This window comes from Phallusia mammillata, chromosome 8, assembly GCF_965637545.1.
Source record: "Phallusia mammillata chromosome 8, kaPhaMamm4.hap1.1, whole genome shotgun sequence".
NCBI lineage: Eukaryota > Metazoa > Chordata > Ascidiacea > Phlebobranchia > Ascidiidae > Phallusia > Phallusia mammillata.
Window position 1 is genome coordinate 6,081,823 of NC_137259.1, and position 17,461 is coordinate 6,099,283.

The 17,461-nt window shown below is 36.3% G+C and overlaps 1 protein-coding gene across 2 annotated transcripts in view; it reads left to right on the top strand.

Annotated features, from left to right (window-relative positions):
* The window catches only part of LOC145203970 (pleckstrin homology domain-containing family M member 1-like), a 19,905-nt gene continuing 2,444 nt past the window's right edge, over window positions 1-17,461 (top strand). Inside the window, exons 1-18 of one of the 2 annotated variants that reach the window (XM_080076360.1) lie at window positions 1-94; window positions 247-384; window positions 579-677; window positions 752-928; window positions 1,273-1,409; window positions 1,720-1,890; window positions 2,432-2,496; window positions 4,099-4,262; window positions 5,877-6,050; window positions 6,492-6,838; window positions 10,211-10,425; window positions 11,371-11,527; window positions 12,248-12,345; window positions 12,469-12,559; window positions 13,946-14,130; window positions 14,931-15,059; window positions 16,389-16,527; window positions 16,687-16,869. In XM_080076360.1, the coding sequence (XP_079932486.1) occupies window positions 47-94; window positions 247-384; window positions 579-677; window positions 752-928; window positions 1,273-1,409; window positions 1,720-1,890; window positions 2,432-2,496; window positions 4,099-4,262; window positions 5,877-6,050; window positions 6,492-6,838; window positions 10,211-10,425; window positions 11,371-11,527; window positions 12,248-12,345; window positions 12,469-12,559; window positions 13,946-14,130; window positions 14,931-15,059; window positions 16,389-16,527; window positions 16,687-16,869 (2,717 nt within the window). In that variant the 5' untranslated portion in view covers window positions 1-46. The remainder of the gene's footprint in view (window positions 95-246; window positions 385-578; window positions 678-751; window positions 929-1,272; window positions 1,410-1,719; window positions 1,891-2,431; window positions 2,497-4,098; window positions 4,263-5,876; window positions 6,051-6,491; window positions 6,839-10,210; window positions 10,426-11,370; window positions 11,528-12,247; window positions 12,346-12,468; window positions 12,560-13,945; window positions 14,131-14,930; window positions 15,060-16,388; window positions 16,528-16,686; window positions 16,870-17,461) is intronic. The other variant, XM_080076361.1, reaches the window with a different exon arrangement.

Below are 17,461 nucleotides of genomic sequence, written 5' to 3' on the forward strand. Positions count from 1 at the left end.
GTATTGTAACTATTTTTAATCAACAGGAATGGTTTAAAAGCTAACAATGAAAGTTTCTACATCTAACAAATCAGTAAAGGCTGAACTAAATGAGGTAAAATTGTCATAAATATATAACATAACTCTGACGTTGCTGTATTGTCTATAAAAAAGTGAAAAAAGTCTACAAAAGTCTTTTTTACTTTGCAGCCTATTTTACTTTACAAAGAAGCGTCAAGTTTTTATAAACAATGTGTTACTTTTTAGAGTTTATCCAATGTAGTGAAAAATCTTCAGCAAGAATCCTCTCAGAAATTGAATGGCAATGAACACATACAATCGGAAAGTATAAATGCTCAGCAATTTATAGCAGTTTTGGAAGCTGCATTTATTCATGGCTTGAAGGTAAAACCTAATATTTGCTGATAAAACTAATAAAAAAAATCGTGTATATGCATGTTTTTTTTATTGTACAACAAATTAACTGTAGAAACTTACATTGTTTGAAAGATAAGTTTGTTCAGTTTTACTTTTATTCCTACAATAAGTTCCTACAAACTAATCAGAAACATACAAAAAAGAATGATCTATTTCTGCAGGCCACATATTATGAGAAGAAAAAACATGCCAAAGATCTGCCTAAACCACAATTTTGGAATCTTGTTTCTAAAATCAGCCACAAAGATACACTCAGTCAGGTATGCTATGACAGTACAATTTGTGTTTATTTACTCACTTTTTTCTGATATGTTATAAACTTACAACATTTTAGGCCAAAAACTTGAAGATGATAAAAACCCACATTGGTTTGTGTCGTGCCTGGCTTCGTCTTGCACTCAATGACTCTGCACTCTCATCTTATTTAACGTCTCTTCTGTCCACCGCTGAACACAAGTCAATCCTAAGTCGTTATTATGAAACATTCGCTTTATTTCGAGATTCAGAACAGGTTTGTACTATATTTTTTTCTATTCTGTTTTTAGTATTTAGGGTCCATATTCATAATACTAATTAAAATTTTCTAAAAACAGTGTAAATAAAACAAACATATAGATTGGCAGGATTGTAAAGTTCATTAAAAAAATTCTGACCCTGACTCTGAGGTTTTTGTTGCTATTTCACAATTTATTTTTGATTTTTTTGACAAAATTGGTTGATAGTCAAATCACCAAAAATGGCATGACTTCAAAAAATGGAGAATACTGAATTCTACTCCACCTTAAAATGTGTGACTCTACTAACTCCACACCTCCGAATATTGGGTTAAGCTAATATTATGTGTTTGTATTTTAGGCTGACATATTCCTGAGGTATTTACAAGGTGCAGAAAACCTTGAATTTCAACTTGCTTGCAACTCATCGGTGCTGAATCAGTGGGTGAGAAGCCCTTTGGAAATGGCTGGAATAATTAATCCAAGTTTAACGCGAAAGTAAGTCAAACACTTAAGTTAAAAAGTTAAGAGAATCATGACAAGATTTGCTTGAGAAATCATGAAATGACTAAACGAAAAAATATGGGGACATACTGTAGATTTCCGTATTTACATCGTCCAAAGTCATAAAAAAGTTTGGAAATCCCTGTTTCAAACATCATACTTTATATGCATTCCATTTTCATACAATGTTATGTCTGAGGTTTTCTTGTCAGTTGTGGTGTATCTGTACTATCCCCCTTATAACCAGGACTCCTATTAGCCGAATAGATTTAAATCTCTATTTAACGCGTGCAAAATTGCATAGACCTGTCCAGGAGAACAATAACTTTGATCATTCATCATCATCCAGCCATTTGCCTAGGCCACCATCATTTCATTCTCATGCTGGATTGAACGACTCTCTTGTAAGCTCGTCATCTGGTAGCAGCAGACATGATAGCCTTCGTACACCCTTGTCAGTTTCACCAGCCATCAGGTATGTAAAATGTTTTTGTTTATTCACTAAAATATTGACAACCGCTATGGACAAGATTAAGTTTTAGCTGGAAATGAAACGTTATTCTGTCAACCAATGCAAAGTTATTTGTTTATTTTAAACTCTTCTGGCAAATGTAATTTTATTCTGACGTATTTACCCTGATGAAGACAACCTGTATAGGACGTCGAAACGTCGAAATTTAATTACATTTGCCAGAAGAGCTCTGCAAACTTGATATTATGCCTGGTAGCAATAGCTTATATAATAAGAAACACATTACTATTTTTCATTAAAACAGAAATTTTCAATTTAATTGTGATATTTACAAAGTTGTGTATTAAAAGGGCTTTTTTATTATGTATTTAACCAATATACTGTGTCTTTAACAATGTTTAGTGCTTAATACTAAAATTGAACACATGTTTGTTTGTTTTAACACAACAAAGTGCGATACAAGCAATATGGCTCATATCCCATATTTTGCAATTTGCCAACTTCCTGTCAGTGGCAATTGTTTCCACGGTTTCTCTTTTTACAGTGTTACATCTGAGAGAGAGAACTTTGGAACTACAATACCTCCAAGCATTGTTTCAGCTTCTGTTGGTATGTTGCATAACAAAACGGTTTTCTGCTACTATATGTGTATACATAACTACCCTTGTACATTTGAAACTTGGTAAAACTTTTTTTGTGATTTTGTTTCTATTCAGTTTAAATCATTTTCCTTTAGTGTAAATCATTTATACAGTCATAATTTGTGGACATGACTCAAAGGGTTATAAAATAAATAAAAACTTTTTGCAATCAATAAAATGGATTTTGCAATAACGTTACAATGAAATGGTAATGTTTGCTAAAAAAAATTTTGTGACTGTTCTGCCAAGATTTAGTTTCACTTTCCAGGAAAATTTTGACATGCAATTTCTGGGATTACCCAGCAAAACTGCATTTCCTGAACTTGGGAATTTTGTTTTACATTGTCATGAATAAGGCAGGCAAGCAAATTTTTTTTTGTGACAAAATACTTTTTGTGCCAGAAATAGATTTCAAGTCTTTCTATGATCATTAAAAATTTTGCATTTTTTGTCAACAACCTAACTGCATAAACAATACATTTCCTAGCAGCATAAATTTAAAAATGTTTGTTGGCTTGTAAGATTACAAAAGTGTTGTTACTGTTAACAAAAACTTGCTAAATTACATATTTGTAGCCAATAATTCTGAAGTTTAGTCATCACAATAGGCACCACTACAAAATTTTACAATAGTTTGAGGGGATTCACAAAACTTTTTATCATAACTTCCCCAATTTCGGCATAAAAATACCCTGGGAAAGAGGAAAAAACCTACTGAGTTCAAGTATTGCTCATATTGGCTTATCTCAAAATTTCTTGCAATCCGATTGCCACATAGTAATTAGTTTCTCAATACCCTGGTAACTGGTACTTAGGGACAGTGAGCAAATCTTCTCACATGCTTTATCAACCACAAAAATGTTTGTATAGAACTCCTACACTGTCTGTGGTATGTTAAGTCTTCTGATAATGATGTAATATATGCTGATCCAGTTTTAAGCTGTGCAATGCTTTAAAATGTTTTTTTATGTAACAAAATTGTTCTTATTCATAGGCTGATTAAATATAGTTGTACATGTAACCAGGGGCGGGATTCAATTTTGTTGTGAGCCGGTTTTATCACAAAAGTTAAATTTTTAAGCCAGTTCTGTTACAAAAAGTCCATTGACAGTAACCAGTAAAGCTAACCGGTTCGATGATCTCATAAAATTTCGTGAGACGGTTCTATTAGAACCAGTGTGAACCGGCCGAATCCCACCACTGCCTGTAACAGATTTCAATAAATATAATGTCTAAAAAAAGTTTGGATTTGGTAAAATCTTAACAAAAATGTGGCTTTGATGATCATTTACCACCTTTGTTAGCAGCACAGTAAACCTTGGTTAAATTCGATTCGTTTAATCCAGGTCTTCACCTAATTCAGACATTACTTGAGGTACAAATGATTTGTAATGTGGTAAGGCTTTAACTGATCGACATTGGTTAATCCAGGTCTTCGCCTAATTCGGACAATTTTTTGGGTCTAAATGGGTCATGATTAACTGAGATTTACTGCATTAAAAAAATTACATAAAATTATATTCGAAAAGACATAGTTTTTCCATGGTTACCATGCTTTATTGCACTACAGGGACATCAGCAGCAATTCAAGCAGAAGGGTTGGTTGAGGTTGAACCCCACATAGGGACAGCCCCCTCAACTTCACCCATCCAAACTGATGGACCCCGGGAAAGGGGTAGTGTGTTACACAGTCGCCATTTAATGAAGCGTCGCCGAAGAATAAGAAGAAATCAAGTAAGTTTTTTTTGTACTGTCTGCAAGAGCTTCCAAAGATGTATTTTATCGAACCAAAGGTTGTCATTCAGTGTTTTCTAGTGATGGGACGATACCAGGTTTTGAAACTAGTACCGATACCGAGTACGAGTACCACATGTATATGCCTTCGATGCTGAGTACTGAGTACTTAAAAATAGTGTTGTACTTAGCTGTGTATCACTGGCTAATTTATATGCCATGGTCGCGGTACAGGCGTGCACACACACATGCAGAAAAATGTAATCTCCACCTGATCGCGAAAAAAATATATGTAACCTGGCGGAACCTTTTCCCGATTTTGTGCTGTCCGCAGCAAATATTGGCAAAAAGTTGCCCGTATTCTTATGGTGTAAATCGGCCTTCGGTATCGAACGTTGCTATCGAAAACTGAGACAAAATATTTCGATGCAGAGTACGAGTATCGATACCACTGAAATCGTTTGATACCATCGAGTACCGGGTACTCGTCCCATCACTAGTGTTTTCCATGTTAGGCTGGTGTATGATACCAAGAGTGTTATGGTTTTAATACACCGCAGTTACATTAAATAGTTTTTCAACATAGTATAGCAAGCTAATAATTGTGTGTGACTCAGTTTTGTGGGTTTTTATTGTCATCAAGATGATGCACACCAAAATATATTTGCCTACTTTTATTTAATTGGTGTTAAATACCAAGGAATGGTGTACCATTAGAGCAGGGGTGTGCAACCTAGTAAAAATATATGTGGAATTTTAGGCATCAGCATGGGGTATTTTGAGAAACATCCTACATCTATACATCATAAATATATGTACATAAAACATAGGGTACTTGGCGGCCATTTTTTTGTCATGGAAAAAAGTTTGGGGCATTTTTCCCTGTACAAGCAAAAACTAAGTTAGTAAGATTATTTGAACAAGTGTTTCATATATTCAAATTATCTTACTTTCAAGCAATTTCAACTTTTTATTGGCGTAATATATCACTCTACAATGCTCATACTCGTTTGCCACACACACAAGTGAAGCTACACAAATAGGGAAAGCTCCCTTGGTAGAATGAACTGGTTTGACCTGTGTCACTGTTGATCCTTGTTTGTGCAATGCCCTCTAGCTGGTTCTGCTCTAAGTGGATGTAGGAATTATCACTATGGTGCTAATTACCAAATAGTTGGACAAAATAATCTTGTTTGCTTGGGACTTTTTAAGCTGTAAACACACTTTTTTCAAGTACTAAATACACATTAGTGATTAAATCTATAAAATTAATGTGAAAAAGGGGCAATTTTTGTTTTTTTATTAGTTTGCTTGAATGGACAAGTTTTCAATTAACGACCAATAATTTTACTGGCAATTACTTAAAAAATGTTGGAATTATTTTTTTCTCTTTGACATGCAACAGTAAGACACTAAGAATGAAAGGAAAATTTAGTGGGTCAATTAGTATATTAAAGCACTTCAAATTAAATTGCAATGTGTATAGTACTTTCCACATCTACCTCTGGAAATGCAATGTTGCACAATTGTTTTAATCTCCCAAGACAGCAAAATTTCCCATCCAGTATCCAGAGTATATATATTATTTTTCTTACACATCACACTTTTGTTTAGTCTTTGGACTTTGGAAGTTCTGGAAGCACATGGGGTTCTCTAAGCAGCTTAAGCTCCAACATGTCAACACAGAGTTCACCACAAAAGGAACTGAACAATGGAAAAGACAGCAGAAGCAGCAGCACCAGCAGTAATGCTGCCTTGACCTCGAATTCAAGTGACATGTCCGGTCAGGTAAACAGACTGAATAAATTGGGTAATCTTATTGACATTGGAAATTACCTTGTGTACATGTGTAATTGGTGGACATAATTCATATCAAACTGTTGGCTGAAGTATGTTTTTAAGTCTATTTGCTTGTCTAGTATCTACAAAAATATTAGGAGACAAATTTGGTGTGGGAATGGCAAAAACTAAAAATCTACACAGCCTACAGTATGCCACTGGTTCCAAACCGGGAAAAAAAATACTTTCATTTTTACATGTGGTTTGTAACAGTGAAATTGATAAAATACCAAATTTTAAATTATCTTTGGATGGCTTGGCATCACCTATGTAGTGTATTTGGGGGGAATGGATTTTTAAGGAAGAAATTCGTTGAAAAAGGTTGGGAACCACTGCAGTATATGTTCCATATATGCATTTATTGTATACTTTTGATTTTATAATTTGAAGGATCAAACTGAAGACACTGATACACAAAAAGAGAACACACCAATTAATCAAATCATGTCCTCATCTGCCCCTCTTTCCCACATCCCAGCATGGAGGCGACATTCGACACCTGTACTGGGCCAAAAACACAAGCATTTGTCGCGACACCATAGACACAAAGTACGCAGGGATATAACACCTGATGAACTCAAGAAGGGGGTTTCTGAAATTGAGGTAAAGCGAGACAATGATGGTGATGAGTCCTACCAAAGTCCTGGTGCTGAAGTAGAGAGCACCTCTTCTACTTTGAATCCTTCTCAGTCAGAACAAAATGTGGATATCACTTCTGAAACTGAACTTCGCACAGTGTAAGTTTTCGAAAACGGTTCATAATATTGAAAAATTCGCAAGTTGATAAAGATTTAATACATGATAAAGACATCAGTTGTATGTATGAAATAAACTGTAAGCCTTATCATACATATATCTATGTATGAATTGTAAATATATATATTTCACCTAAATTCCTGGGCTATGTTGGTTTTAAATGGAAAAAAACTCTTTGGGTAATGTCAATTAGTGGTTATTATGGGTCCCCTTCCCTGAAGGGGACACATATTGATTTTACTCAAATTGTTTTTGTTTTTTTTCTTCTTTTTTCTTCTCCCCAAAGTTTGTCCGACTCGTTTTTCCATCAAATCCTTGATGGATTTGCATGAAATTTACACAGATGGTAGATGTAGTTATGTAGATGTGCATCCCACTTTGTTTTTGTTGATAACCCCAGTATTTACCCCGCTAGCCCCCTAAAATGGGTATTTTTTCTTCCCAAAGTTTGTCCGACTCGTTTTTCCATCAAATGTTTGATGGATTTGGCTGAAATTTACACAGATGGTAGATGTAGTTATGTAGATGTGCATCCCACTTTGTTTTTGTTGATAACCCCAGTATTTACCCCGCTAGCCCCCTAAAATGGGTATTTTCCCCCGAAGTTTGTCAGACTCGTTTTTCTATCAAATCCTTGATGGATTTGGATGAAATTTACACAGATGGTAGATGTGCTTCCCACTTCGTTTTTGTTGATAACCCCAGTATTTACCCCGCTAGCCCCCTAAAATGGGTGAGTTTTTAAACAGTGTCAGAATTGGCTGAAATTTGGATAGCTTGTAGAGTATGCCATTTATAGATGTCGATTGGTGTGTTCAACCATGTAGCCCCATCATTTACCCCACAAGCCCCTAAAGTGTAAAACGTATTTGTATGTTACTGGGCACCACAAACGAAAGATTTCTGTTGCTCAATAGTGTTACAAGGGCAAGCAGTTGTATGTTACTCTTTTATGACTTTGTGGATTGCTTGGTGAACGTTAGTTAGGGGGTTGTTAACAGCCCTATGACATCTGAAACATTAACGGTTGTCGCTCAAAACACCTCTAGTGGTCGAAATTTTAAACATTGGCGGATTGGGCTGAAATTTTGCAGTACTATTGATTGAGTCATTGAGATTTCATATTTTTTTAGTTTGAGTGTCTGACCCCATTAGTTACCCCACTAGTCCCCTACAATGGGTCAGTTTTTTAAACAGTGTCGGGATTGGATAAAATTTGGGGTAGTATGTGGACTATGCTATTTGTAGGTTTCAGTTGATGTGTTTTACCTTTAGCCCCAACATTTACTCAACTAGCCCCCTAAAATAAATGAACTTTTAAAAAACTTTCTAATTATATGAAATTTTGCAAAGTTCATTAAACATACTCAAATGTTATGTTTTTACATAGTATTATTATTTAAGCCCAGTGCCGATCACTGCGTTTACCTTACAACACCAAACTTTCACATGGTTATCTCTTGAAATGCATTATCTACAACTTTGCATGTGTGGGGACCCATGAGCTTCTGCTTGCAGAAACAACTAAGGTTATAAAAGATAGTGGATGGTATGGGACCCAATATAAAATAAGCATAGGAAATATATCAATGTTTTAAAATAGGTTATAGTGTATATGCAAGGGCAATATGTGCTAAGCCACCCTTCTAGTTCCAGTAGTTCTTTTTTGGTGTAGTTTCTAATACAATTTACTTCTGCACATACAAAATTTCTCGCCGGTTAAGAACCACTGGTTGATCCTTTGCCAGAAAAACAAAAATTGAAAACATTTTCCCCAATTGAATTATGGGTCCCCTTCCCTGAAGGGGACACATATTGTTTTTGTCCGTATTTTTTTTTCTTTTTTTCTTTTTTCTTTTTTTCTTTTTTCTGTCTAACGCTGGTTTGTAACGCTCGTTTGGTCAAGAAAGAGTGCTTCAAATTTATTCAAATTTGGACATATGTTAGATATTAATCCAAACTTGGTCCACCTTAAGTTTGACCCCAAATTACCCAGCGGTTCACCCACAGGCCCCCGAAACGTAAAATTTTTAACGCTGGTCTGTAACGCTCGTTTAGTGAAGAAAGCGTGCTTTAAATTTATTGAAATTTGGACATATGTTACATATTAATCTGAACTTGGTCCACCTGAAGTTTGACCCCGAATGACCCAGCGACACACCCACAGGCCCCCGAAACGTAAATGTGTCTAACGCTCGTTTGGTCAAGAAAGACACTGTAGGCAGAAGTCCCAAGAGAGTACGTTTACGAATAATAGGGCAGAGCGGGAGGGCTCAGCTTGACGTCGGACAGACGTTTTACGAGACGTCGTTTCGGTGATTAGAAATCAGCTGTTTTGCACAGCAATGCTATGTCATTTTATTAAGTTATCACTCACATTTTCAGTTTTGGCAAAGGTTTCACACATATGACGCGATTTAAACCTAATAAGCGTGCTTCAGTTTCGTATAATGTCAAGCAAAACTTTGTTAAACAAACTAAATATGAAAAAATAAACTTGACTTTTTTGCAAGATAAAAGTTTTTTAAATGCTCGTTGTCAGGTTGGCCGCGGGTTACTTAAGGTCAATTAGTAGGTATTACTAACACAGTTCAGAACTTTCTTTCGCCATAACGTAGCGGTTTTTTTTTGTTTTTTTTTAATCAAATACTCAAGGCATGTATAAATTAGGTCAAACGGTGTTGTTGAACACCAAGGACGGCGTGCTATTGAAAACGGTGTCAAAAGGTCAAACAGTCGTTTGGTGTGTGCACCCTAAAGGTTCCTACAGGTCAATGGTACTCATTTTGCGAAACAAAGTTAAATGAAAAACTCGTTTTGCGAAACAAAGTTAAATGATGTATACACTTGCGGCAAATCGCTTTTTAATTGTCTGTAACACAACTGTTACAGCTTTCTAGAAAAAATTGTGTTTAAAACCCGACCTTGGACGACAATATCTGGGTCAAAGCAAGAGATTAAATTGAAAGTATTTGTTTCGTTCTTTTTTAATGTTTTTGTAATTATACGACAATAATAGTGCCAAAAAATACAACAAAATTTTTCATTGTTGGGTTAACGCTTTCTAAAAATTTGTTCTTAAGAATTTAAAAATCACCGCAACATTTGTTTACCGTAACTCCGCACAAACACGCATGTGGGGACCCATTAGTTTTTGTTTACAAAAACAATCATATGTGTAGATCAAATGATGTGTATAGTAAATTGGTAAATATCGTATAAAATATATAAAATGGAAGTATATCAGAAAGTCACCATTCTAGTTTTAGTTGATTTTGTAAATTTTATGTTACCATTTGAATGGCTCAAATTTAAAAGAAATTGACTGACATTTAATGCAAAGTATGTTTTAGGCCTTCCCCTACTCAGTTTGTCCTGGACGTTGAGACCGCTGTCCCCTATGACCCTATGTCACCCAGTCGCAGGCTCTTCCAACCAGATTACTCCCCTATCGAGGAGGGGCCAGATATATATGCTCGTGCCCCTTCACCCAGTGTAGCTACCATTGATGAAAGTGAAGAATATCCTGATTCATATTTCAATGTTCCATGCACACCTATTTCCCCAGGTACTAAGTTGTCTGCAAATGAATTTTGAACATGTAGGACCTTGTGAGTAGTTTTTGGTCTTAAAGTTTTAGCACAGTTTTGTTACATAACAACCGGTATTGTGGAATAGGTTATAAATTCCTGGACTCAAACCAAAACAAAGCCTTTATGTTGCCCATGCACGATTTGTTGCTGGTTTGTAAACAAAGTTGGCCAAAAGTCAGTTATAGGCGCTGAGTTTTGCAAAGATGCAAGGTGGTAATTAGAAAATTAAACTGAACTTATTGTGAAGTCACTAAAGCGAGGAACGACAAAAATCACTATCACTTAACCATTTATTAGAACACATTGACATTGTTTGCAATAATGGTCATCGATTTCCTGAAACAATTTGTGTGTGTTTGATGTCATAAACAAGGCACTAGCCAAAAGGAGGTTGCAATTGTAAGGCATGTTTTGTTGCTATATTGCCAGTAAATTTGTTGAAAAAACACACTGTCGTATTCAAACTTCCTTTAAGTCACTGTTGATTTAGTTCAAAATGGTTTGACAATTTTAGGCAGTTCCTGAATAACTGCCATATACAAAGACATAGCACTGTGGGAAATCCTCTTATCAAATCAAACATTAAATTTGCCCATTGTAACCATTCAGAAATTAGGAAGTCATTGTGAAACCACATTTTATGCATTTTGACAAAACTTTCCGCATCGTGCAGACGAATGCGTGTACTGAACATGGTTGTTCTATTTATGTAACAAATCATGACAAAGGCTTCTGTGCCGGGAGTCACATGTACCGGCAAATAAACTGCTGCCAATATTATTAAAACTGTAGGAAAGCATGGAAATAAATAAATTATGTACCAATGCAGTTCTTAAGTAAACTTTCACATACGTCCAACATGCAACAGCAAGATTACCTAATTTTTTTAAAAATTTAAGCTTGTGTATGAATTTTTCTAGGCAACAGTTTATTATGTGGGGTTGGATGGTCATCAGAACATCCCTATCCCGGTCGTCACAGTAAAGATGATGACACAACTTCGCCCATCACCTCTCCACCTGTTTCTAGCACTGACGCATCATCTGTACAAACAGATGGGAAACTCAAGTTGGCTATGTAAGTGGTGTACCCAACAGTTTTTAGTTAGTGCAGCAGACAGACTAATTTATTTTATGATTTATGACTTTTGGAGGTTTCTCCACCGAGCCTATATAGCTTAGTTTGTAAAGCGCGAGTCCCAGAAAGACTCCTGTCGTGGGTTTGAATCTCACCGCAGGCTAGATTTTGGTAGCCTGTGTCTTGCCATATGGGAATGCTTGGGAGACCAGCTGATTGGGTCCATGGCTTTTAATAGGCCTGACATACTATGATTTATCGATAAGTATGCCACGATCGCTGGTCTGCATTGACGCTTCAGGACTGATCCTAGTAAAATATATTCACTTTAGCATTCTTAGATTGTGTTCTAGAACAGTGCTTTTCAAGTTTGTTTGTTTTTTTCAGTGTACACCGTATGCAATTTTTCAACAACTTTGTATGTTTTATCCATAGGATTTTTTAATTGAATACAGAAAGTAATACAGCAACCAGTAATTGCTTGGTCAATTGATTATATTATTCTTTCACTAAGCACAGGAAATTTAGAAAAGAAAGTGTAAAATCATAAAAAATTATTTAATGGCAAACTTGTTGCTGCTATGTTTTAAAGATTTGTACAAAACGTGGTGTTGACTCTTTCTTAAAGCCTTTCATGTATAGCTAAGGCCCCTAACATTCCATTTACATTTTGTACAAAATTTTATACCATAGATTATGAATACCACTCTTTTAATGCAGACATCGAGAAGGCTATTTACAAAAGAAAGGAGAAACTTTGTTGTTTTGGAGAACACGGTGGTTTGTGTTGAATGCTGAAACCCTAACATATTACAAAGGTATCTTATTCAAAATGGGACACAAATATATTTATATGTATAAAGTAAATTAGTATTGTTGATCTGCTTAAATAACTTTGATATAGACACAATTTCCTCATAATTTACACACAAAAATTGCAGATAAAAATATGGAAGAGCGACTGGGCAAAATCCTATTGAGTCATGTGACTGCAATAAAAGATAATGAAGTCAAGAAGAATAAAAGCATCAGGTATCAGTCATTTTGTTATATATGTTATAGATTTTGATCAGTTACAAGAGTAGTTCTCAAACTGTGCGTCGCGACGCCCTGATGCGTCGTTTCAATTTTCTAAGGGCGTCACAGAATAGTTCAGTTTTGGGGCTTTTGTTGTTGTATCGATAAACACAACTTTAATAATTAATAAGTTTCCTTGTTTACTTTTATTTGCAAGTCCAGAAAACTTTTCCAGGGTCGGCGCAATAAAAAAAGTTTGAGAACCGCTGGGTTACACACTTGGTTCACTAGCGGCTAGATTTTTGTAAGAACTATCTATGCTGTATAGGCGTTTTCGTCCACCAGGTTGCATATTTAACAAAAATGTCGTTCAACTGGTGTTAATGTTAAACAAAAATACTAGTTGTTTCTATCCATAACTTGTATTTTCGCCGACGTTTCGTCCACCAGAACGGTAGGACTTCTTCAGAGCAATGAATGACGAATGCAAGCAACAAGCGAACGGCGCAAGAACAGCGTGATACCATGAAAAATACTTATATTATAACAAAGGCCATCCGAAAAGAGTAGCGTCCGTTGCAAAACGACGAAGCGGCACTAATGTCCAAAATTTGATGGATTGGTCGGGCGTCTTGGGTGGATTCCTTTTCAAACCGTTGGTACATCGAGCTGTCCCCTAGGAGCGATTGAGCCCAAGTTCGTAATGTAGTCTATCCAAATCTGATGTGGCCATATTCTTTTTTGATGGTACCGATATCGACTGCCTTGATATACCTTCTGACCACTGATAGACTCGCTTCATTATAATCTCTTCTGATAATAGAAAATGCCGGACGCTACTCTTTTCGGATGGCCTTTGTTATAATATAAGTATTTTTCATGGTATCACGCTGTTCTTGCGCCGTTCGCTTGTTGCTTGCATTCGTCATTCATTGATCTGAAGAAGTCCTACCGTTCTGGTGGACGAAACGTCAGCGAAAATACAAGTTATGGATAGAAACAACTAGTATTTTTGTTTAACATTAACACCAGAACTATCTATATTCTGATATTGCATAGGATTTAACTGAGCTTTTGACAATTGTTGTGACACTTAATTTATGACACTATGTTTATGTTTATTAAAACACAATGTATCCCAATGTTTATATCTTGCAATATAAAATTCACTGCAAAAAATGTGCCTATTACAAACCTTTTCTAAACCACTTTTCATTACCATATTCAACATTTTGTGTTTAAGCACTAAATATATGCAATGCTTAGTCATGGTGGATACTTTGCCACATAGATTTTTTACATAACTTTAATATTTTGCACTCATATCAGCCCAGTAGTTGTGTAGCACTATATGATGCAGACGATTTTCTTATTTCAATTCATTTTTTTGTATTTCAACAGTTTGTTAATGCAAGATGGAGTACAACATCAAATTGCAGCCGAAAGTCTAAAACTTATCTTGGATTGGGCAAAGGATCTGAAGAAAGTTATTGAAATTGCTTCTAAAGAAGGAGAGGAATACAAACCTGCAAGACACAACACAATAGGAAGTGATTTTGAAGTCATTGAAAACAGTGGCACCTCTGGTAAGAAGCATCATGCATTTGGACTTTGATCATCCAAAAATGGACTTTGCTGCATTCCCAAGCTTATATATCTTTTTTAATCCCTTTTCATGCATAAAGATAAATGTTTGAGTTATGTTTTAAAAATTCTGATGTCTTTTTGATATTTTTAAATAGTTTATTTCCACTTTTCAGTAGAGTAGTGTGTTTTTAACCTTCTTTTAACTATGGCACTCTTTTTATACTGAACAAATTTTAGGCACCTCACCAACTCACCAACCAAAAGTGTTATGTAAAGACACACTAAATGACTAAAGCACATAATTGCAATAATTTCGATCTGCAATGAATAAGGGAAAACAAAATCGAGATGAAAGTGAAAAAAGAAAATATTTAGCAACCAAACATGAACTGGTCGCAACTGTGGCCATGTATAGACAGGAGTAATTAAGCCATGGAATATGTTTCCCTTTGCAATCATACAGTGCTTAACTGCAACTGTCAGGCTCCAACTATATCATTCAAAATTTTAAATTAAGTGATTGAGTCGGATGGAGACAACCTTAATATTATCGTAAGGCACCACAGAAAGCAAAAAAAATCCTTAAGGGACTTCGGAAAGCTACAAAACTCTCCTGAAATCAGAAATGTTTGTGACGTCACAATCAATCCAGTGCGTTCGTCCGAGCATCGAGTATTAACATGAGATGCTCGGTGTTCGACCAAACAGAACATTTGCATTTTTGGCCCATTCCTAAATGATAGGCAAAAAATTTTTCCTTTGCTCTCCTTTGCTCTAAATGATTATTTTTCATTTTCAGACCGTTTCCTTGGTGATGATGTGAGCGGGAGTTGGCACGGCTCCATGATGCATCACATGACCAGAATAGCCAATGAGCAGGGACTGGACACCCAAAATTACCAGTGTGCTGACTGTGCCTCACCAATCGGTAAAAAACATATCTCATGCAAAAACTATGTGATCAGTTGATTCTAGTTTGATCCCAGATATTTTGGCCTTTTCTTTTGTTTATTGCTCCACATATGTGTACTTGGCTAAAAGCGGTAAAATATACATATGTGTACTTATGGCTAAAAGCGAAAAAATATTTGTATACTCTTGAACTTTGTCTAGCTCTGCAACGCTACCTTATTCACTTGTGGGCCAAAGATAGCATGCAATTAATAGCTTCCTATTGTAATTAAGTGGCAACTCAGTAACTAGAATAACAGGCAAACGAATTCTTTGACCATTTGCTTTAAAAGAGATTTTTACAGGACAAAATACTAGGGATGTGCCAAAACTGCAAATGTTCTGTTTGGTCGAGCACCGAGCATCTCACTTTAATGCTCGGTGCTCGGTGCATTATGACGTCACAAAAAATCCCCTTTCTACGTTTTAGCTCTACAAGGCCTGTTACGTCACCGGCGGTGTTTTATTAAGCATGCCAATAAAATACGCGTTTTTCCACCATCTAATACAGGGGCGGGCAACATACGGCCCGCGGGCCGGATCCGGCCCGCGACGGGATTTTGAGCGGCCCGCAGACAGTTTCAGGTCTTACATGATAATGTGGCCCGCGACCACAGTCTGCCGCCATCCCCCACTACTTGCTTACTGCGTCAAATTATAGTTATAAATGTAACGGACAGTAACGCTCCCCAATAGCAAAAAACTTTCCCGCCGTTGTTACCATTGCACCGTACGTCCATTGTTACGACATAACTGCCAACCAAGTGTGTGGCCTGCTTTCACGGTTTCTTTTGTTTCCACACGTGTAGCCTAGTTAGTGTTTCAGCAGTATCTAAGTTTGTGGTGTATGCATTAAATTTGCTGTGGTGAATAATTTTATGTTGTATCAGTTAGATTGTTTGGACTGTATTATATTTGTGATGTTCTTGAATGTATTTGGTTTAATTTAGGTGGTCAAAAATCCGTTTTAAATCACTGGTTAAATACGCGATTAATGTGTATCGATTCAGGAATCCGGCCCGCCAAGTACTTTATTTTCCCATATTAGGCCCGCCGACTGGAGAAGTTGCCCGCCCCTGATCTAATACATTTGAGAAATCATTCGTTTTTGTTCATAGACACCGTTTAGAACACTAGTTACATATGTTAGCAGTGCTTGAATATGCAAATTTAACGCTCAGGTCAGTTTGTGCAACTGCTCGGCCGAGCACCGAGCATTAAAAACAGCGATGCTCGGTACCGAGTACTCGGGTTCTGGCTCGGATCGGCCCATCCCTACAAAATACTATCATTTTCTTATTTGCAGGTATAATATATGGAGCGCCCCGTCTATGTACTTTCACTGGCCAGTATTACTGCCCGCAATGTCACTTAAATGAGGAACACGCCATTCCAGCTCGTATGCTACACAACTGGGATTTCAGAAAACACAGGGTTTCGAAACGGTAGGCGGCGCTATAGAGTTAAATCCAGTGCTGAAAAAGAGTTGTGCACTTTTTTAAACTGATTACTAATTGTCTGAATCCGTCCTTACTACCCAATGTTAACAGCACTTGTAGCCTTCAGCTATTAAAACATTTCTATGCGTTTTGTTTCAACTTTAGATCGAAGAGGTTTCTTTCCCAAATCTGGAGGGATCCATGCATTGAAATGGACAAAGCGAATCCGGCCGCTTACAAGTTTCTAGCACAAATGAAACAATTGCTACCACTTCGACAAAAACTATCCAGTCTTCAACCCTATCTTCTGACATGTAGAAAACTAACACACACTCAGCGAAACAGCAAGTACGCATGGCTTTGTAACTATAAATAATTTCGATTTGTTCAGTTTTCAAATCAATGGTCTACGGTTTCGCTTATAGACTAAAACTTCAAAACCCTTTTAAGTCTGTATAGATATAAGCATTTTGTAACAAAGAGCTACGTGACAAAATTTTGCACTCTAGTTCGTCCGTGTTCGAGTATATTTGTGGTTGTAAGTGTGCCCGAACCCGAAAGTACACGCCTAAAGCTAGACCTGAGCCTGAAAGTTTTGTAATACAAGGCTCAAACTTTGTTGATTGTGATACAAATAAAGGCTAGTATACAGTCAGGCCCAATTTAAGCCCGTTTTATACCGAAGTTGTGTTAATGTAAGAACTCACATCAGACAAAATTTGCAAATTGCCGGTAGGTGAGCGTTTTGCGAATTAGTAACAGGAAATTGTGTGAAAATTCTGACGCTTATGGCTATTGGAATTGGTATGTGGATAATAAAAGTAAAAATAAATCCAACGTATAAACTTATTGTCTGATTTTCGCATAGTTCTTAACCCTAGCCCAGTCTCACTGTTAGTTTAAATAACTGTGCTCATTACGCCATCTATCGGTATTCAGC